General features: G+C 35.9%; 1 protein-coding gene across 1 annotated transcript in view; it reads left to right on the top strand.

Moving 5' to 3' along the window:
• The first annotated feature begins 555 nt into the window (after positions 1-555).
• CNGB3 (cyclic nucleotide gated channel subunit beta 3) overlaps positions 556-23,416 on the top strand; it is a 141,381-nt gene continuing 118,520 nt past the window's right edge. The window contains exons 1-3 of the mRNA XM_004319272.2: positions 556-666; positions 4,009-4,090; positions 18,271-18,397. Coding sequence (XP_004319320.2) covers positions 556-666; positions 4,009-4,090; positions 18,271-18,397 — 320 coding nt within the window. The remainder of the gene's footprint in view (positions 667-4,008; positions 4,091-18,270; positions 18,398-23,416) is intronic.

The following is a 23,416-nucleotide window of genomic DNA, read 5'->3' as shown; positions in this document are numbered from 1 at the left end:
TAGTAAAATACTAATTAAAAAAAGAATCACCAGAAGAACAGAAAAAGGAAAAAGTAGTTACTTCACAGTACAGAACTACATGTGAGGACTTTGGGAGAGTTGCTTTATATTATAAGCCTTTATGCACATTTTGTTTTTTCATCATTTGCCTGTAGTACTTTGACAAATGTTAGATAGAAGAGATAGGTGGGTGGGTAATTAGAAAGAAAGAAAAATAAACAAACCAATGGGTAATGTGATCACATTTAAACAATCATTTAAACAATTTAAATCAACAATGAAGTTTTGTTTAATTCTCACTTATAAGTTATTCACAGGGGTATTTTGACTCTCTAAAGTTCATAAACAGAATTCAAATCATCCAAGCAGAAGTAATTTGCTGCTTTTAAGCCAAAGCCCTGACTAGCTAGAGAGTTGCCTCTAGGAATTAACCAGAACGAAATCCTGATTAAGCAACTAATTGGCTTGTCTACTAATGAAAAGAAAAACAAAGTACATTTCTCTACCTCCAGACACAGAGTCATAAAAACAGAAGTTTTCAGAACCACCTTAAAGATGTTTAAATCCCTGACAATAAGATTCAACAAGGTGAAGCCTAGTGATGGGAGCGATGAGAATAAACAAGGTTCTGATCCAAGCAGCAAGTCACAGCAACCCACGAGACAGGTATGCTCCCCACATCCCTAAATCAGTCTTGATTCTCATCATTTCTTGTCTGGGGAGGAATTTGAATAAACACTATGATGTGTGATTTCTCTGCAGTTTTACTTGCTACCATCTGGGTCATGGACTGTTTGTCTTTGGGGTTTATCCTTATCATTTTATACATACTGCATATATTGGCTTTAGAATGGAATAATAAATGTTTAGAAGACCCTATTATGATTTGGAAAAGCAAAGTAAGACTTCTCCTTGCTGATTTTCACTTCTACCATCATCCAAAATGAAATCATTTCTCAAATATTAAACTGGTTATATGATCTAGTTCCAACAGAGAATGTCAAACATCCTGGTCTTAAGAAACTGCATTTTAACAGTAATTTCTCTAGACCAGGAGTTCTCAATAGGGAGTAGTTTGCACTCAGGACAATCAGCAACGTCTGAAGATATTTTTGGTTGTCACAGCCCAGGGGTAGGGAAGTTACTGTCATCTAAAGGGGAAAGGCCAGAAATGCTGTTAAATGTCCTAGAATGAACAGGAGAGCCCTTTACAACATAGAATTATCCAGTTCAAACTTTTAATATTGCCAAAGTGGAGGAACCCTTCTCTGGACAAATATTTGCACAAGTTCTAAGTCTGTTCATCTATAAAATGAGGATGATACCTGCTTTGTAGCCTTGGTATACAAACTAGAGACAGTATAGATAAAGCATATAGTAGGGAATTCCTAAGTGGTAATTATTATCATCATCATTATTAATAATTTGTGTTCTTATGACAGATTTAAGTCCAAATGGTAATTATATGATCAATATTCACTTACAGCTATTTATAGAACAATTTTCATGAATTGCTCACTAGATTTACCTAAAAGCACTATGTAAGATTTTTAGAGCAAGAATTATTTTCACATCTAGGAGAACTGGATGAGAGATGTCAAATACAAACAGGAAGGTACCTCAGGGACTAGCATAGCATGGTCTAATGATTCAGGTTTAAATGAGCCTAGAGTATAAAAAATACCGAGATTACCTAATGTTGGCCCTAGAAAATTTGCCTTCCTTTTCTGATTAACATTGACTGTTTCTGCAGTGGAAAGAAGTGGAGAATGTTCTTTATGAGAGTGCCCTTGACTTTTCTAATACTTGTGTCAAAATAAATAATCTCATACTTTAAAAGTTACTTATATGTTTAAAAACTTATAGACTATCACAAATGTTGAGCTGGGTACTTCCCTTCAACTAGCCTTGTGTTTTTCTCTGGGAAAGTCATTACAGTGATATATGCCAACTTACCATCATGATTATTTTCCTGCAGAGCACATAAAAATAGCTAATACATTATTCTCTTGGAGAACATAGTAGCTAACAGCAATTACTATGTACCAAGCAAGGTGCTATCCCTTTCCAAGCACTGCTGTATTGAATTCTCATGGGCCCTGTTATAATTTGCTACTTACGCACAACTTACAAATTGCAGAGTCTGGATCAGAACCCTGTTCTATCTGACTTTAGTTCCTGAGAGCTAAATCACTAGGTTATATTGATACAAAACAGAAGGCAAAATGAGCAGAAACTCCTTAGAGAGTTGTCTTTCCTTCAGAAACATTAATATTGGAGAGCTACTCAGACTAGACACAAGTAGGGCAGCTCTTAGACACATCCTGTGCCATTCCTGACAGCCATAATTTGTGGATGTTAATCTGGAAGTCTGCTGGCATCACATATCTTAAAAGTCATACTGGGGAATTATTTGCAACTACTCTTTCCAGTAACATGTTGGTAAAAGAAAAATAGTTTTTCTCCAGTTTCAAATATGCTAAATGTTAAAAATGACACAAAGTTAAAACCCTCTTTTCATCTACAGAATATAACCTTTTAAAATGACATTTAAACAACATATTTCTGAAATACAAATCGATTATTTGAGTCCTATAAAAATCTATGAATGAATAAATCAATTTACATTGTATTTTAAGTGTCATTTAAATAGTTAATTCTCAAACCAAAATATCATATGTAATTCAAATTTGTCAATAACCATGAAATCAAAAACTGCAAACTCAGACTAGTACAAACTCTCTCTCATACTCCAGAATAAGACACTATTCACATAAAACTACATTTATGTACAATAAAACTATGATGGAAATGTTTCTGAATAACATGATGTAAAAGTATTTGATTGAAGTCAGAAGGCTTTATCACTACTTCATAATCTATCCAGGGATCCATACTTTTCTAACCACTTAATCAATTTCCTATTCAATAATATAAGAATAATAATACCTGCCTTGCCTAACACATATGAGTCTTAAATTAAATCATCTGATCAATTTGCTTTCCAGTTTAAAATGTTTCTGACATACAGTGTCTGAAAATAATGTCAAACTTCACATCAAGGCTTAAAAGACTCTCAAAATCCCTTCCTACTTCACTAGCCTCATCTTCTCACCCTTTTTCCCTTCCAAGCACTTCTGTAGTCTCCCTTCACCTACATACATCTTAGGCTTTTGCTAAACATACGTCCACTGCCTGTAATATTTCCCATGCCTTGTCCATCTGGAAAACAAAAATCTCATCTTGATTTGTAAATTCAGGAGTCACTTCCTTTTGAATAGTGTCCTTCCTTTACCTTCAACTCCAGAAGAACTGACCACTCCCCTTTATGCCCCACCCCTAGCATCTACTAACATTGTGTCATCACTGATAACATTTCATGTCAGTTGCACTGGTGTGTGTTTGTTCCCCCTATGCAGCTGTGAGCAGCTTGGGAGCCAAACTTTCTATGCTCTAACCTTATATCTTATTTTACCCTGTCCCCATGGGAAAATCTTCAGGTATACACTGGCCACATCCAGTGAGATATACTTACATTTCAAAGGAAAGCTTAAATGTTAAGATAAATGATGAGATAGATGCAAATGAAATCATGGAATGTAAAAGGAAGAGAGCTATGAGTAAAGACACCAAGGTACTTTCTTCTTTCCATCATTTTACATTCTACCTCTAAAGACCTAGACTGGGACCAATGCTATGGCTGTAGGAAGTTAGAACCAGGCTGTAGGAAGTTAGAACCAGAACTGGGAGAAACATGTGCCTGGGAGATGCAGCAACCACAGTGAAAAAAACAGACTGTGGTCAACAAACTGTGGAGATTGAAGTTGATTATTCAATAATAGAGCCAAGAACATTCATTTAAGTGCAAGAATTATCATTTTTAGTATATCATAAACAAATGATCAATTTTAATGACTGGCTTGATTATGGAATGAAAAACTCTTATATTTTACATTCAACTTCATTTTATGTAAAATCACATGTACTATCTCTATTTTTTTCTCAAAGGGAGAAAACAAAAATGAAAAGAAATCTCTCAAAACCAAGATGCCTCCAGTTTCAGCTGAAGAGTCATACACCAAAATTCAAGGTAAGAACCCAAATCTGCAGAAAAAAAACCTAAAAAGTAAAATGTATATTTCTCTGAAATGTATTGTCTGATGAAACACCTGTCCTTGACTAGGTAAATTATGTAGGGTCACACTTGAGATTATTTGAAGATCTGGATATTTATAAAAATTATTTCTTCATTCAGTCAGTTATTCAATAGACGCTTTTTTGTCACCTACCACATGCCAGGCCCTGTTCTGTGGGTTGGAGATACAGTGGTAAAGAATATGGGCCAAATTTGTGTTAACATAAGTGTATAGCGAACAATGAAATTTCAGGTAAGTGTTATAAAAACATTAAAATAGATGTGGGTTATACATGTTTAAAGGTTCTGTTCTCTTCGCCCTTGAAACTCCATTAGAAATCTTATCTACTCCTAGGGCTACCACATTCACTTCTACATTGATGATTCCAAATTCATATCAGACCAATTTCTTTTTTAAGACCCTGTCCAATATTTTCCAAGTAACCACTGGACAAATATACCTGTATGTTCTGCTGCCATCCTAAAGAAAGCATGTCCAAAATTTAATTCCTTATCTTCCCCTTCAACTAAGCGCCCTCTCCTGATTTATTTCAATTCCTGGTTCTATTATTTTTTCAGTCTCTCAAAACCTAATTCATGTTTATTCCTCTATCTAGGCTGTTCTATAAAGGAAATTAGTCACCAGATCTCCTTTCATAATGGCCCTCAAACCCACTTCATTCCTTTCCAATTCCACCATTAATGCCATCCTTATTAGTAACTCATGCTTACGTGACTCCCAGGCTCTAAGTGATCTCTTCTGATTAGGACTCTTTCACCCAATCTCTCCCCTTTTCATCCAGCCCCAACAGTATTAGCAGATTAGTTTCCATTAATCATTATTTTGATCTCACGTCTCTGTTAGTCTCTTCTAAAGAGCCTTAAGTGCCCAATATTGCCTGCAGGACAAAATCTAAATTACTTCATCTGATTTGGTAGGATCTAATGAAATCTATTACCAGCTCCTCTCCTATTTCTCCTGAGTATTAACACTACATTATCACCAATAAAACATAAAAATGATAGAAGAATCACTAGAACAGAATATGCTACTGTTAAATAATGAAAACATACAATTATTGTTACAAAACTAGAGTAAATGTTTTTGCTTTTCATCTGTTAGACAAAGGTAGATGTATGATAATTTTTACTAGAACAAATTTTGGAGCTGAAGCACAATTGAGTTTTTGCTAGCCAGAATTTCTATCTCTAAGGAGGAAAAATAAGAAACACGTGAAAATTACAGGCAAGATTGTAAATAAAGAAGCAAATCACAAGAAATGTTGTAAGTAAACAAATTCCTCTATAGGAATATCCCTACGATCAAATGCTGAAGAAATGGTCCCATTGTCATTATACTTGACTGCTCTTATTTAAAAGAAAAACAAAGAATCTATGTGAAGAAAATAACAATTTAACAGAGAAATGTAGAATAATCTTGAATAACTGGAGGAAAATAATATGTTCCCAGTTTGGAGGGTAACATTATAAAGATACAGATATAGTTTTGTAAATAATTCATACTTCTATTTTCATGATCTCCTCTCTACCCGCTTTCAACAATATATTTTTAAAAACAAGGGAAGAAAATTCACTTTAGTTTTCTTGATTTTATTTATTTATTTACTTATTTATTTGGAAGTACAAATCTAGGTTTTTATTGTTCTGATTAGAATGTAGAGAATACTTACTGTGTCTATAGAGATCAGCTGGGTTTTTTCACTTTCTTTTGCATTTTCATCTCAGCCAAGAAGACAGCAAAATAGTGTCTTCTAAACAGTCATCATTTACTTACTTGAGGAGAAAGAAAAACAAAGTAAATGTTCTGCAATGTTTTTCAACATGAATGCAGTTTAATACTACCTCCTAACTGATTACTAAAGCTAGGCTCTTCAATTGTTAGATTATCTGATTTAAAATGTTTACAATGATGTATCACTGAAAGAGAAGCATTTAATAATCATAAAGCCTCCATTTCTGATAAAAGTTCACACACATATGTTACTTCCACAGATAGTAAGACTCCTATACCAAGAGGATATAATAAAAAAAATGTGTTCTTGACATTTTTTTCCCTCCCACCTCAACAAAAACAAAACATCAACCAAAAGACACCTCTCTTGATTCCACTTCCTCTTTGGCTATTGCCTCATTCCCATATTCTCCTTTAGAGTAAGACTGCTTGAAATAGCTATCTATACTTGTAGTCTCTGATTCCTGTTGTCTCTTTCTCTTTTTTATTTTTTTATTGGAGTATAGTTGATTTACAATGTTGTGTTAATTACTGCTGTACGGCAAAGTGACTCAGAGAGATATATATATATACATGTATATATATATACATATATATACATATATATATACATTCTTTTTCATATTATTTTCCTTTATGGTTTATAAGGTATTGAATATAGTTCCCCGTGCTGTGCAGTAGGACCTTGTTTATCCATTCTATATATACCAGTTTGCATCTGCTAATCCCAAACTCCCAATCCATCCCTCTCCCATTCCCTCCCCATTGGCAACCACCAGTCTATTCTCTATGTCTCTGATTCTGTTTCTGTTTCATAGATAGGCTCATTTGTGTCATACTTTAGATTTCACATATAAGTGATATCATATGCTATTTGTCTTTCTCTTTCTGACTTACTTCACTTAGTAAGATAATGTCTAGGTCCCTCCATGTTGCTATAAATGGCATTATTTGGTTCTTTTTATGGCTGAGTAGTATTCCATTGTATATATGTACCACATCTTCCTTATCCATTCATCTGTCAATGGACATTTAGGTTTTTTTCATGTCTTGGCTATTGTGAATAATGCTATAAACATAGGGGTGCATATATATTTTTGAATTATAGTTTTGTCTGGATATATGCCCAGGAGTGGGATTGCTGAATCAAATGGTAATTCTATTTTTAGTTTGCTGAGGAATCTCCATACTGTTTTGTACAGTGGCTGCACCAACTGACATTCCCACCAACAGTGTAGGAGGTTCCCTTTTCTCCACACCCTCTCCAGCTCTTGACATCTTTTTATCAATAGCATTATTTAATCTTCAAATTTTTCAAAAGGAGTAGAAGGTTCTTCTGTAGATCATATAAGAATTTTCATTGCATACAATGAACTGTTGGTTAACAAATGGAGGTATTGAGGAAGAGAGAAACACCCTACAGTAGAAATCAACTCTGCATATCCAAAGGAAGAAAAAAGCACAGAATTGTCAAGATAATTCAAACTATAATTCTGTTTTGAGTTATTTTAATTTTTTTATTGACATATAGTCGATTTACAATGTAGTGTTAGTTGCTAGTGTACAGAAAAGTGATACAGTTATACATATTTATACAAAAATAAAGAATATTTCATATTCTTTTCCATTATGGTTTATCACAGGATATTGAATATAGTTCCCTGTGCTATACAGTAGGACCTTGTTATATATCAATTTTATATACAGTATTTTATATCTGCTAATCCTGAACACCTAATTTATCCCTCCCACAGCCCTTTACCCCTTTGGTAACCATAAGTTTGTTTTCTGAGTCTATAAGTCTGTTTCTGTTTTGTAAGTAAGTTTATTTATGTCATATTTTAGATTCCACATATAAGTGATACCATACGGTATTTGTCTTTCTCTTTCTGACTTACTTCACTTAATATGGTAATCTCTAGGTCCCTCCATATTGCTGCAAATGACATTATTTCATTCTTTTTTATGGCTGAGCTGTATTCCATTGTGTATATATACCACATCTTCTTTATCCATTCATCTGTAGACATTTAAGTTGCTTCCATGTCTTGGCTACTGTTAAAAGTGCTGCTGTGAACATTAGGGCGTGCATGTATCTTTTTGAATTAGTGTTTTCATTATTTCCAAAATTGCTGGATCATATGGTCATTCTATTTGTAGTTTTCTAAGGAACCTCCATACTGGTCTCGATAGTGGCTGCATCAATTTACATTCCCACCAACAGTGTAGGAGGGTTTTCCCTTTTCTCTACACCCTCTCCAGCATTTGTTATTTGTAGACCTTTAAATGGTGGCCATTCTAACTTGTGTGAGGTGATACCTCATTGTATTTTGATTTGCATTTCTCTAATAATTAACAATGTTGAGCATCTTTCTGTGTGTCTATTGGCTATCTGTATGCCTTCTTTGGTGAAATGTCTATTTAGGTCTTCTGCCTATTTTTTGATTGGGTTGTTTGTTTTTTCATTATTGAGTTGTATGAGCTGTTTGTATATTTTTGAAATTAAGCCCTTGTCAGTCACATTGTTTACAAGTATTTTCTCCCAGTCTTGTAGGTTGTCTTTTTGTTTTGTTTATGGTTTCCTTTGCTGTATAAAAGTTTGATTTGGTTCCATTTGTTTATTTTTGTTATTTCTATTGCCTTGGGAGCCTGACCAAAGAAAACATTGGTACGATTTTTGTCAGAGAATGTTTTGCCTATGTTCTATTCTAGGAGTTTTAAAGTGTTGTGTCTATATTTAACTCTTTAAACCATTTTGAGTTTATTTTTGTGCATGGTGTGATGTTACGTTCTAACTTCACTGATTTACATACAGCTGTCCAATTTTCCCTATATTACTAGCTGAAGAGACTGTCTTTTCTCCAGTGTATATTCTTGTCTCCTTTGTGGATGATTAATTGATTGTAGGTGTGTGGGTTTATTTCTGGGCTCTCTTCTGTTCCATTGATTCATATGTCTGTTTTTGTACCAATACCACACTGTTTTGATTACTGTAGCTTTGTAGTATTGTCTAAAGTCTGGGAGGGTTATGCCTCCTGCTTTGTTCTTTTTCCTCAAGATTGCTTTGGCTCTTCTGGGTCTTTTATGGTTCCATATAAATTTTAGGATTATTTGTTCTAGTTCTGTGAAAAATGTCATGAGTAATTTGATAGTGATCACACTAAATCTGTAGGTTGCTTTGGGTAATATGGCCATTTTAACAATGTTAATTCTTCCAGTCCAAGAGGATGATATATCTTTCCATTTCTTTAAATCACTTTCAATTTCATTTATCAATGTTTTATAGTTCTCAGCATATAAGTCTTTCACCCCCTTGATCAGGTTCATTCCTAAGTACTTTATTTTTTTATGAGATTTTAATATTATGAGTTATTTTATAATAGTGATGGTTTCAAATCTGTAGTTCTCACATAAAAATACAACCTTGACGACATGAAACCAAGAATCACATCTTTGGGATTACAAGTTTATTCTTATTCTTGTTATACTCTATTCAAAGTGTGTTTGTAATCTTAATATTTCCTGGCTGGTAATAAAAGCTCTTTCATGGAAACTTCATTTAATAGAGGAGCTATTTGAGTGGGAAGGAAAAAAAAATAGTTTCATTTAAATTTGCAGACTTAGCATGTCTTCAGAAACTTTAATAGGAATAACAGTTATATTTGAGATATTTTGTTTTGAAAAAGCAAAATTATTACTGTTTAAATATAGCCTCTTATACATGGTTGGTATTTCTGTGTTCTTCACTTCAAAACATGCAGGTGCAATGTCATAATATCTGCAGATGTTGATTTCTGATTATAGAACTCTTATCTTCTGCAGAGCCTGGTTTAATTTATATCTGCCATAGAAATGAAGAGCGCAACATATTTTTGATTCAAATAAAGATAACTTACTAAAGTCCTCTTTTGATTACAATCATTTTTCTTAGGCTTCCACTTCACTTATATTACATTAAATGTTTCTTTAAATTAATGTTTTGGTACCAGCATAGGATATGTAAATGACTTACCTAGTGATTTATGATGCCATAAAGTGACTCTATTTGTGTGGAAGTGGATCAAAGTTTGGTGCCCATAACTTGTATGGCTTGGTAAGCTCAATAATGCCCCTCAAGGTATCCATACCCCAACTCCCCAAACCTATGAATTTGTTACCTTACATGGGAAAAAATTGCTGATGTGATTATATTAAAGATCTCGAGATGGTAAGATTATTCTGCATTATCCAGGGGCCCTCAATGTAGTCAAAGGGTCTTTATAAGAAGAAGACAAAAGGGCCAAAGGCAGAAGAAGGAGATGGGATGATGGAAGCAGAGGTTGGATTGATGCATTCTGAAGATGGGGGAAGGGACCATGAACCAAGGAATTCAGGCAGCCTCTACAAGCTGGAAAAGATGAGGAAACAGATTCTCTCCTAAAGCCTCCAGAAGGAATGCAGCCTGTCTTAGACTTCTGACTTACAGAACTGTAAGTGAATAAATCTGTGTTGCTTTAAGCCATTAAATTTGTGGTAATTTGCTACAGAAATAGAAAACTAACATATATGGCTTTAAAATACTCCACACTTTCAAAGTCACAATTAAGAAAATGACATTTTCAGTCCAAACAATCATACAATTAATACTAAAGGCAGTATTTTGTACTAGAGAAAACAGAGTTTGACACCCCTGAATTCAAATTATTACTCTGCTACTTAACTAGTTTTGTGTGACCTTAGTTGGTCAAGATATTTAACATCTCTGACTCTTAGCTTGCTTGTGTATAAAATAAGGATAATACTGTCATCACTAGGTTGTGGGTATGAATTTAATTAATATACATAAAGCATTTAGCATCGAGGTTGGTAAATTCCAATGTTGATAGAAATCAGATAGCTTAAACGAGGATCACGTATGCCCTGTCTAAAGAGCCAGAGGTCACTCGGCTCCGACCAATAGCTGTCATGCGGGGAAGAGGGTTAAGTGCTGCCAGACATTTCATCTTCAGTCTAGAGAGACTGCAAATACAAATCTTAACTTGAAATTTCCCAGTTTTTAAACATTGACTTTTTAGTGTTTAAATATTCCCTTATTTTACATCATTGAAAGAAAACTGAATTCTTGTCAAATTTAGCCCATACTACCATTCTGTGGCCTCTAACCTACCACATGTAGGTACTCCATGTAGTTAAAACCTGTGGACATTGACAACACTCGACAAGATGTTTTTAGTTATCCTCTTAGTCGTCCCTTCTTTTCCAGTCATGCTCTCCAGCCCAGACTTTATGTTGCAAACAGACTACAAGTGTGGGGTCCTCCCTGCACCTTCTGAGCCAAATCGCTCTCCACAACCAAGATCCCAGCATGCCAGTTTCAGCACAGTTCCAGGTCTGCAGAGGCATCCCAGGCCTTGCCAGTCCCCCACCATCTATCCAAACTGACCTAGCCTGCATCTCAGCCAACTCAGTTTGAACAGACATCCAGAGAGCTAAAAAACAAACAAACAAAAAACGGCTCTAGGGCTTCCCTGGTGGCGCAGTGGTTGAGAGTCTGCCTGCCGATGCAGGAGACACGGGTTCGTGACCCGGTCTGGGAAGATCCCACATGCTGCGGAGTGGCTGGGCCTGTGAAACATGGCCGCTGAGCCTGTGCGTCCGGAGCCTGTGCTCCGCAACGGGAGAGGCCACAACAGTGAGAGGCCCGCTTACCGCAAAAAAAACAAAAACAAATAAACCAAAAAAAAAAAGGCTCTAGAACTAAAACTGCTCTAAAAAATAAATTATATTATATTTTAAAATATAGAGAGAAAAAAGGAGGGAAAATCCTAGCTTGTTTAAACAAGAGACCACTCTTTAGTCCTTGGTAGTAACAATTAACTTATTCAACTTAACTTGTCTTATGTAGAATAGGAAAATAGGCAGACTGTCTACTGAAATTTAATTTACAAGTATCAGTAAAGGCTTCCCTATATAAACAGACTGGCAGGCATGAGAGGAACTACTATGGCTAATTTTAGCAGTATAGTCCACTTTGTGACTATTGGTCCTATTCACCAGCCAAGGGCTAAGGTGGGAATATAGAAACTACATCAGCAAAAAAAAGAATGAAACTTTTTATCAAAATTACTCAAGCATGTTTCTCTGCTTCATCCCAAAAGAAAGTCTTATACAGTATACAATTAGAATTATAGAACTCAATAAGAAATATTCATTCAAAACTAATACCTAATATGATGATGAACAAAAGAAATGAGAAATGAATAAACTTGGCATGTGAAATTTCTGAAAACTTAGTCTAGAAAAAAGATAAGTAACATGGGCTTTGCAGCTTGAAACGATGAAGAAAATTCCCAACCATGCTGAGGACATGCTGGGACATAGGCATAATCAGGGCACCTTGGGTGGCAAGGGCTCATCGTAAGAAAACTTGTGGATAACTGGAACTGAAAAAGTGTTCAGGGGATGGAAGCAGCTGTAGGAACTAATTACTGTCTCTGACTCTTGTTCACAGTCAACATGGCTTCGTTTCTCAAGACTGTTGTGTTTCTCTGTATATATCTACTCTGGACTGCTCTCTTTCCATCTACTCTTTTCCCAGTCCATATTCCAGAGAGAGCAGTCTACCTGACTTAGATAACGACCATTGTTCCCACGGGGCAGAGCCTTCAAGGTGACCATATATATGGGTCACCAGCCAGCATGGATCGCTACCTTCTTCAGGTCAGGTGCCCAGCTGTGTGCACAATCAGGAACCATTCCTGCATGTGATACAGCAGAGATGGAGAGAGCAATAACAGCTAAAAGGAGAAGTTAGGCAGAGAAATCATACACTGTTTTAAATATCAAACAGAAGAGGAGACTATGATAAAATACCTCAGTGTCCACTTATTTTTTAAACTAAAAACTTGAGACTCACCAAAGTGGGTGTTTTCACTTTTTTTTCTTTTTTCTTTTTTTTTGGATAAAATGCCATTTTTTTTTTTTTTGCAGTTTTCATGATTTAAATATATTTGCATAATTCAATTACATCAAACTCTGTGTTTTTAGTCTTCTTTCTGCTAAAGAATATATCTGATTTGTAGGAAATTGCATTCTGCTTTCCTGATCCCTGGAACTCTTTTAAGTAAATAGAAGTTCCTGTATGCCCCACATACATCAATACTGTGTAGACCTGAAGGAGTTAATGTATATTTTTTGAAAAAAAGATCATTTTAATTTACCCTAGTCTGGCTGGTGGAATACTTTGTATTTATATTGCATTTTTCTCGAACGGAGTCTTTATCTACTCCTCACAGAAATCCCCATGACAAAAGTATTCCTCATTTTATGGATGAGGAAACTGTTACAGAAAAGCGACTTATCCAGAGTCCCCCAGAGAATTAGCGATGTTAGGATTAGAGCTCTCTCTTCCGTACCCAGTACCAGTAACTCACCACATTCCTTAATACCTGTATGTAAAATGCATTTTCTAGATGAATTAATCCCAACAAAAGGTCTCTGAAAACAAGCATGCCATTGAGAGAGGACAGGATTCCTTGATCCTGACACAGTACCAAAGTTACCTTAGATGGATCTGTATTCTTTTTGCTTTGCAGTTATTCATTTCTTTACTTGTGATGATGTACCTTAAAGCAAAATCTGCCTAAATGTAAAAATTCCTTCAGGACGTTTTAGCATGTTAAGGCTGCCTGGAGGAACTCTAACCTCTGAGTAGGTTCAAGGATCCCATCCTAGCTCTCTTGGCATAGGCTTCTGCCTGTACACCTCCAGCAATGGGATTTTTGCTGCCTCACAAAAATGTATGTTTCACTGTTAGACAAGTTGCGTTGTTAGAATGTTTGGGGTTTTGTTTGTTTTTCCGTTTTGTAAATCCCATTGATGGATCCCTCTTATGCCTTCTGGAATACATGAAATAATTTTGTTTTCCTGTCTACGTAACAGCCCTTCAAAGAATTGCAAATAACTGCTAGGTCACTAGCTAGTCTTCAATACCTTAGCTAAAGAATATAAGTTCTTCAACCATTCTTCTAATAGGATAGTTTCCAGAACTCTCACCTACTCTGATTCCTTCTAGATTTTTATAGATTGCATGAGCACTTCTTAGTATAAAGTACTCCATTTTTCTATGCTATGGCATTTAAGACACTCCATCAGATTCCATTGTGTATGCACTGCTACAATATTTGTCAACTTCCTCCATGTCATTTGACAATCTACAAAGATGTAATAAAATTTCAAGTGTGATCAAGGTGCTGTAATTAAAATTATTCTAAGAAAACATATATTCTAGCAACTACAAAATTAATCACAAGCTGAGACAAAAATACAATCTTGGGTGCCAGAAAATAATCATTAATCATACACTTCTTAAAACTGTGTTATTCATTTTTAACTCCAAATGTTCATTCATTAAGATGAAAATAATAGTATCATTTATGCATCTAATGAAAGTACTCAGACTTAGTCTTTAATAATTCATCTAACATCTAGCACTCAGGTATTGTTGGTGTCTAATAAAAGGAGATTTGTTTCTGAGACAGAGCCCACAATGTATTTGGTGTTTTAAGAATTAGAAATTTAACTAAGTGATATTATCACCTGCACGAGGTATTCCAACCAATGAAAGCATTTTTAGGTCTTCTTTTTACATTCATCCAAAAAAGGGCCAATTGAACCAATGCATAATTAACAACCTTATTCCCAAATTAATTTCTTTCTTTGAATCCCTCCTTTTTCAGCAATTATTTAGTGACAGTGATAAAATGTGGAAGGTTAATGGCTTTCTGTATCAATTATTTCCTCTCTTAAAGAGGAAAGCATGCGTTTCACACCTGTGCAGACCTCCACCATGCACAGTACCAGGGGGTCAAACAGTCTGAAAGTGTATTACAGAGGCCCAGAGTGAGATGCTGCCAGGCTGGAGACAGAATCAGCCAGGTGTGTGGAGAGCAAACTCAGTACTCACTCTTGCACATTCAATAAAAGCAACCATATCAGAACCCTTTGATATCTGCCATGGGCACACAGTCCAGGGAAGAATTTGACCAAGTGCACTGATGTGATCTGGCAATTGCTACACAATGTGCAAAGAGTACAGTTGGCAGAAAGACTTATTCTATTCATTTGGGCAGCTGCAAAAAAGGGAATCCTGCTGTCCATGTGTGAAGCTGGGGAGTACCATGCATAGTTCACAAAACTTTACCCCGATACCAAAGCAAGATTTGCCACGTATTTTAGATTTCTCTTTCATGATGAGGATGATGCAAACAATCTGACCATCTGTTCCCACAAACAAATAACATGCTGCATGGATAAAAAGACACCCATACTGACTATAGTTCATGGAGATCCTTTTGTTTTAGGTCCTCATGGGTATTTTTTCAGGTTGTTCTGCCTTGAATCCAAGAATGGAAATAACTGGTTTCTCATCTTCATGGGAGTTTTTAACTTCATGGGAGAATCACAGATTGGAATCTGCCTACCAGAATCGCCTAATTCTGAAAGTGTTAGTGTTCAACTTTTTAAATTGCTTTGCCTCACTCTTCTACATTGCCTTTGTCCTGAGGGATATGAAGCTTTTGCGTCAGAGCTTGGCTACTCTCCTGATTACCTCTCAAATCCTTAACCAAATTGTAGAATCTCTTCTTTCTTACTGGTTCCAAAAGAAGCAGCATGTGCAGGTGAAGAGGAAGGTGCAGGCTTTAAAGGCAGACATAGATGCTACATTATATGAACAGGTCCTTCTGGAAAAGGAAATGGGAACTTACTCGGGCACCTTTGATGATTACTTGGAGTTATTCCTGCAGTTTGGTTATGTGAGCCTTTTCTCCTGTGTTTACCCACTGGCAGCTGCCTTCGCTGTGCTAAATAATCTCACTGAAGTTAATTCAGTTGCCTTAAAAATGTGCAGGGTCTTCAAACGCCCATTCTCAGAACCTTCAGCCAATATTGGTGTATGGCAGGTAATTATTTGAGAAAAAATTATTTCTTTAAAAAAAAACAGAATGAGGCATTGTGATTTTTTTTAAAAAGCTATGATAGAAGATTTATTTTATAATAAAATGCTTATCCACAAAGCAAATTAGGCTATAATTAACTTCTAAAATAACCTAGATTTGTCATAATAGAGCATCATTTTAGAAGGGCTTGGTAATGTCTAGAAGAGACCTGGTAAGGTGTGAAGATCTACTCAAAGTTAGTTTAATCCAAATGTTATGAGAATAAACAAAGATTACTTATTAGAATGGAAGAAAAGAACTATTGCAAAACAATTGGTCATGTAATTGGTACTAGCAGAAAAGTAACAGCAAATGTAATACCTATGCTGTGGCTTGAATGAGCGATGGAAGAGGACGATGCAGCTTATGCTCATATGCCTCTATAAGAAACAGTCACTAAAAGCCTCTTAAGGAATACTCTGTTTTACAGATTCTGCCTGTTTTATATTCAGGAGGGTTTTTTCTGAATTATTTTACTCATTTTTTCATGCTCTATTTAAATCCTAATATTCTTTGGAGGACAGGTGTCCCTAGAAATGTATACATACACAAAATGGCTCATAGCCTTTTTTTTGGTCAGACTCCTTTAAGGAGCTCATGTTAACCCTAGATCTTCTCCATGGAAAAAAATGCATATACAACATACAGTCTCAAAGGTTCCAATCCATGATTGTACAGGACATCCATGGCCAGAGGTTAAGAACTCTCTGCTTTAAAATATCGTACAGTGATTGCCCCCAATATTTGTAGATATAGGAAAAAGATTTGGCTCTCACTTTCTTAGGCAGCAATACATGGAACAATGTCAAAAATCTGAAAAGTGATTGGGGGGGTAGATAAAAAGAAATGGAAAAATATAGTTTGATCCAAATACACAGGGAAAATTCTCTCATTTCTATCAAAAGCCTCTTAGTAAAAAATGACATATGGAAAGTGTGTGTTTCCTATCTTCCAGCCAAAATTAGTATAATTCCAAAATAAAGGTAGATAAGAGATGCAAAATGAAGAAAACTGTCTTGGGAAATTCAGGGGTTTATTCTTTCTTATTCATAAATTTTTTTTAATGGTAAGTAATGGCTTGACTTTATGATTCATTTTATTCTTGAAACATGTTCCTGAACAGTTCAGTATATTGAAAACTTTTAGATGGATCATAGAAATTTTCATATTAAAGGACTTGTACGGTGAAAACTTTTGTAAAGTAAGGGATCATACCCTGATTTATCAGTTTTGTAAGCCCAGACTTTCGATACTGTGTGGGCTTAAGTTTTAAAAATTATAATGTACTACAATAAAATAAGAATTATGATTTGGGCCTTCATTTCAACTTTCTAAGCACAGTACATCCAATTAAAAATAAATTAGAAACTGTGGATAATGGATTAAATTGTGTTCATTGTATTTCTTTGCTCCCTCTATATTTTCTTTTTATATTAATTTATTTATTTTCATTAAAATCTTCTCTAAAATCCAAATATTTAGCAGTGAATTGATTATTCTCTGGGTACATTATAATTTAAACTATATTAATTGGAAATTGTATTTGTAGGTTTGAAGAAAAAAATTTAATCCTTGTACTGAAAATGAAGCTAGTACATACTAGTTTGCATTGTTTTTTCAGAAAAGATGTCACAGCTGAAGATGATCAAAGGAAAAATAAAGATTTTTATCAAAAAACAAAATTAGAATGCAAAATTTGAAAATAATGTCAATGACATCATTTCTGCCTATTTTATTTTTCTGAATTTTATGATGCATCAATTTCAGCCATAAATTATACTTTAGCAGAATCAAAAATGCCTTATGAATAATGGCTCCTTATTAATCTCAGCCTTGCTAATGTCAAAAAGAAATATACCACGTGAGACTTCTGTTGCACAATACACCAAATTTAAGCATATTTTTTCATCAGTGTGAAGGTGTCTGCAGGTTAACTCCTCCTGCATAAGGTCATACTTTGTTTAGAGGAATCCTAGGGGAGGTGTTCCTGTGAAAACTATTCTGGAAAAACAAGCAGCATCTCTGTAACTTATGTTGTCCAATATAGCTGTATTAAGAGTGGCATATAGGGATTTCCCTGGTGGCACCGTGGTTGGGAATCCGCCTGCCAATGCAGGAGACAGGGGTTCTATCCCTGGTCCACGAAGATCCCACATGCCGCGGAGCAGCTTACCCCATGTGCCACAACTACTGAAGCCCGCGCACCTAGAGCCCGTACTCTGTAACAAGAGAAGCCACCGCAATGAGAAGCCTGCGCAGGGCAACAGAGAGTAGCCCTCGCTTGTACAACTAGAGAAAGCCCGCTCACAGCAATGAGGCCACAATGCAGCCAAAAATAAATTAATTAATTATTTTTTTTTAAGTGGCATATATTCTTCTATCTATATGTTGTTTCTTTCCCATAGATAAAATCTGTGAGAAAAATACACTTGAAGACAAGACCACAAACCCTGACTCTCAAAATCCAGCAGAATCAACTGGAACAAAGCCAGAGCAGAAGGAAATGGGGACTGGGAAAGAAGCCCTGGTCAGGTGAGAACTCAATAAAACACATAATACTGCACTCAAAAATTCAAACACCTATCCCCCACTTTAGCTGAGCAAAGGTCAGGAGAACTACAATAGTCACATAACACAAGGGACCTGGGCCGGAACTAAAAGGTTGTTTCTGTCCAGTTCATTGTTCCTTACCAGCCTGCCATGGTCACTAACCAGGATCTCTAGGCAGCCATTTGCCCATAGGCCATAGCACACCAACAAAAACATTGTAGTCACATGTCTGAGTCATTAGTATCAGCTTGAAAACAGCTTACATATTTACTAGGCATGAATTTTTTAAAAAGGACTTGAAGAGAATGTATGATTCTTCTCTGAATTCATAAAGAAATGGCTATTCCAAGTCTGTAAACATTTTATTGTTCCAGAAGATTGATTATTATTTCCTTTCATCTGCTAAAGAAAGTGTGGTATGATAACCAAGAATAATTACAGAAGCAGACAATCTTTTTGCCACTGAAGGAATACAGTTATATAAATACTTCCTACAAAATTACTGGAAATACCACAAAGGAGATGGCAATGTCAGTGTGAATCAGTGAATCCACAATAAAGCCCAACGAGAAGCTCCTTCATCTGGCCACTCCTTAGCATGTTTATGTGCCTGCTGATCCAATTTGAATTGCTTGACTATAGTTAACGTAATTGCAATAAGTGTACCCTTCTTATTTAACAGGCAAGAAGAGTTGTCATTTATAAAGAAGTTAAAAGTACTTATTCCTCCCCCTGACCCCCCATTCCCACTTCTCTCTCAGCAGCTCTACTGTATTAAACTGTGTGCTGCCAATAGGTGTCACCATGATAATCTAGGACCCAGTGTATTAGGTTGAACAATAGGCATCAGAAAGAGTGCATTTTCAATAAGCATATATTTGACTATATATGAAAATAAACACAAGCTCACTCTACCACACATACAAAAAAAAAAAGTTTGACAAAAATTAAGCCTGACATATTATTTAGGCAGAGGGAAGTTACTTAAACTCTGAAGCAAAGATTAGACTCTCACAACTGGGATAAGTAATTATATTATTTCTATAACTGTTGGTGTTTACAGATGATTTACGGTCCTGTTAGTGAGTCATTGTTATCTTTACTCCACAGATAAGCAGCCAAGGCACAAAAAGGTTAATTAGTTTGCCTGTAATCATAGGTCAGCTCTGCCAAGATCAGACTGCAAAAGACTCAGATCCCTGAGTGGAACTTTTTCCTCGCTCCCACCAATACACTCATTTTTAATCAACATCTTAACCTTCTGAACTGATCTCCCTTTCTAGCGTTTATTTTAGTATATTTAATTTTTTGTAACAACCAGGGTGATACATAAGTTTTCAAAGGACTGAAGTGGAAGCCATAACTAACATTTTTAGGGATGTATTCTTCTTAACCCAGTATAGTACTTTCACTCTTCTGAAATACGAAAATGCAAACATTTCAATTACACAGAAAATGGGTCATATCTCAAAAACACAAAACTCCTTGACACAGCCTTGTATACTTCCCACCTGTTTTACTTTGTCTTCCCCAACACACAGTTCCTTCCCTGTTGTCCCATCTCCCTGTTCCAGTCATACCTGTCCTATTTCAGACTCTTGTACTCAGGAATTGATTATTCTGTGGAATGTTTGATTATTCATTTTGCAATATAGTTAGCAAAGTCGCTTGAGAATTATTGACAAACTGAGTAGACCCAAGTTAGTTTAAAGCTCTGGCTTTATGGCTGGCCACACTTCTCCTCAAGATTGAGGGAGAACCAGCTGTATTGAAGGAGCAACTTAAAAGGGTCACTGGGAGTTCCAGTGTCACTTTTGACTAATATTACTGGGAATCTTAATTTCCAATACCATGGAGGACTTACCAAAGCCTTTCTGTTTTGATTTCATGGGTATCAGTGGTACCACATCTTGAATCCTAGAGAGCAGAGTTTCTATACATAGCTAGAAAATATCAATGATAAAATAACTTTCTATTAAAAGTGTTATTTCACAATACTCTCAATGAGTAAAGATGATTTTGGCATTTGCAGTTATTAAAAATAAACAGTTTTAAACTTGGGCAAGGCCAGGTTTTAAAAAGCTCTTTCTCCTTGAAAAACATTAAGGATTTGATTGATTACAGGCACTAAATACAGATGCTGTGTGAGCGACTGATTCTCACTTCAACTTTTTGAAGTAACAAAAAAAGTTAATTATTAATAAATAAAATTTAAAGGTAGATTTTTTATTCTAAGTGCATTTACATTATCCTCTGACCTGAGCCATGGCTTGAATAGGAATTATGTGTTTAGGATGATCAATATCATCCTATTGTATTGGGGAGAATGCATGCTGTGGATTTTGCAGTCTCTGTGTGTGAAGTGCAGTGTGATATTATTGATTATGCCTTTAGTTTCTGTCTCAACAGAAGACAGGCAGAGGTAGATACCAGGAGAACCAACAGGATATAGATATAGATAGATATAGATATCACAACAGGATATATTTTTTTAACAACAAGATTATATATATAAAGAGATTTATTATAAGGAATTGGCTCACATGATTGTGGAGGCTGGGAAGTTCCTAAGATCTCCAGTCAGCGAGGTAGAAACCCAAGAGAGCCAATGATATAGTTCCAGTCTGAGGCTGCAAGTCTCAGAATCAGGAGGACTGATGGTATTAATTCCAGTGTGAAAGCTGCAAGCTGAAGACCCAAGAAGAGGCAATGTTTCAGTTCAAGTTTGAAAGCAGGAAGAGCTCATGTCCCTGCCCAGTCAGGCAGGAGGAATCCCTCTCATTCATGGGAGGGTCAGCCTTTTGGTTCTATTCAGGCAGGCTTTCAACTGATTGGGTGACGACCACTTACATTAGAGAGGGCAATCGGTTTTACTTAGTGTACAGGTTCAAATGTTAATGTCATCCAAAAGCACCCTCACAGACACACACCTAGAATAGTTGGGTTTTGGGGGGTTTTTTTTTGTTTTTTTTTTATATATATCTGTTGTATTTTATTGCTTTGGCACAAAGACCATTGCAAAGTGCACAAGGAAAGATTAGCTATGATGTAATTTTCAGTTAAAATGAGTTTCTGCTTATAACGTAGACAATTTCTAGAGGATGTTAAAAAAAAACAATTATCTGAGTCATGTAAAAGCATTTAACTTTTTTTAAAATATCTTTATTGGAGTATAATTGCTTTACAATGTTGTGTTAGTTTCTGTTGTACAACAAAGTGAATCAGCTATAAGTATACATATATCCCCAAATCCCCTCCCTCTTGAGCCTCCCTCCCATCCTCCCTATCCCCTCCCTCTAGGTCATCACAAAGTACTGAGCTGATCTCCCTATACTATGCAGCAGCTTCCCACTAGCCATCCATTTTACATTTGGTAGTGTATATATGTCAGTGCTACTCTCTCACTTCATCCCAACTTCCCTTTCCTCCCTTGTGCCCTCAAGTCCATTCTCTACAACTGTGTCTTTATCCCTGCCCTGTCACTAGGTTCATCAGTACCGTTTTTTTAGATTCCATATATGTGCTTTAGCATACGGTATTTGTTTTTCTCTTTCAGACTTACTTCACTCTGTATGACAGACTCTAGGTCCATCCACCTCATTACAAATAACTCAATTTCTCTCCTTTTTATGGCTGAGTAATATTCCATTATATATATGTGCCATCTCTTCTTTATCCATTCATCTGTCAATGGACACTTAGGTTGCTTCCATGTCCTGGTTATTATAAATAGTGCTGCAATGAATATTGTGGTTCATGTACCTTTTTGAATTATGGTTTTCTCAGGGTATATGCCCAGTAGTGGGATTGCTGGGTCATGTGGTAGTTCTATTTGTAGTTTTTTAAGGAACCTCCATACTGTTCTCCATAGTGGCTGTATCAATTTACATTCCCACCAACAGTGCAAGAGGGTTCCCTTTTCTCCACAGCCTCTCCAGAATTTAGTGTTTGTAGATTTTTTGATGATGGCCATTCTGACCAGTGTGAGGTGATACCTCACTGTGGTTTTGATTTGCATTTCTCTAATGACTAGTGATGTTGAGCATCCTTTCATGTGTTTGTTGGCAATCTGTATGTCTTCTTTGGAAAAATGTCTATTTAGGTCTTCTGCCCATTTTTGGATTGGGTTGTTTGTTTTTCTGATATTGAGCTGCATGAGCCCAGAATAGCTTTTGACCAAATACCTGGGGACCCTGTGGCCCAGTCAAGTTGACACATAAAATCAATTACCACACCACCTCCATTACTCACATAAAGGAACTGAAAGTTTTTCTGATGCTAAAATGCAGTCTTTTCTCACCATTTCACAGTCCTCTCATCTCACCTGCAATGGACTGAATGTTTGTGTTCCCTCAAAATTCACGTTTTGAAGCCCTAATCCCCAATGTGGCATTATCAGAAGATGGGATCTTTAGAACCCCATCATGCATGGAGTTCGTGCCCTTATAAAGAGAACCTAGAGAACTCTCTTGTCCTCTTTCCACCATGTGAGAATACAGCAAGAATCCTGCAAAACAGAAGACAGCTCTCACCAGAACCCAGCTCTGCTGGCACAGTGATCTCAGACTTCCAACTTCCAGAATGATGAGAAATGAATTTCTGTTGTTTATATGCCACCAGTCCATTGTATTTGTTATAGCAGTCTGAACAAGTAAGACATCACCCAACCCAGCCTTACCCAAAACTCTAACATAGAGCCTCAGTACCCTTGGGCATACATAATAATGACCTTCCTCTTCATCATGCCACATAACAGAAATTCTAATGTTAACTATTTACAAAGTTGGGCATCCTGTTTATAAAATAGTCCCTTGTCTCAAATATTGTTTTGTAAGGATACAAGAGTACGGTTATATGCCTAAGCCAAATTCACATGTTATGTCTATTTAGCTCTTTATATAAACACAAAAAGAAGGGGTCAGTAAAGTTGACATTATTATTATAAAGATGTGAATTTCATAAAACAAAATCACTTCTGTGATTCTGTGATTTTTTTTCATC

This window comes from Tursiops truncatus, chromosome 17, assembly GCF_011762595.2.
Source record: "Tursiops truncatus isolate mTurTru1 chromosome 17, mTurTru1.mat.Y, whole genome shotgun sequence".
Taxonomy (NCBI): Eukaryota; Metazoa; Chordata; class Mammalia; order Artiodactyla; family Delphinidae; genus Tursiops; species Tursiops truncatus.
Note: the sequence above shows the minus strand (reverse complement) of the source record. Positions and strands in the feature narration are given on the sequence as shown.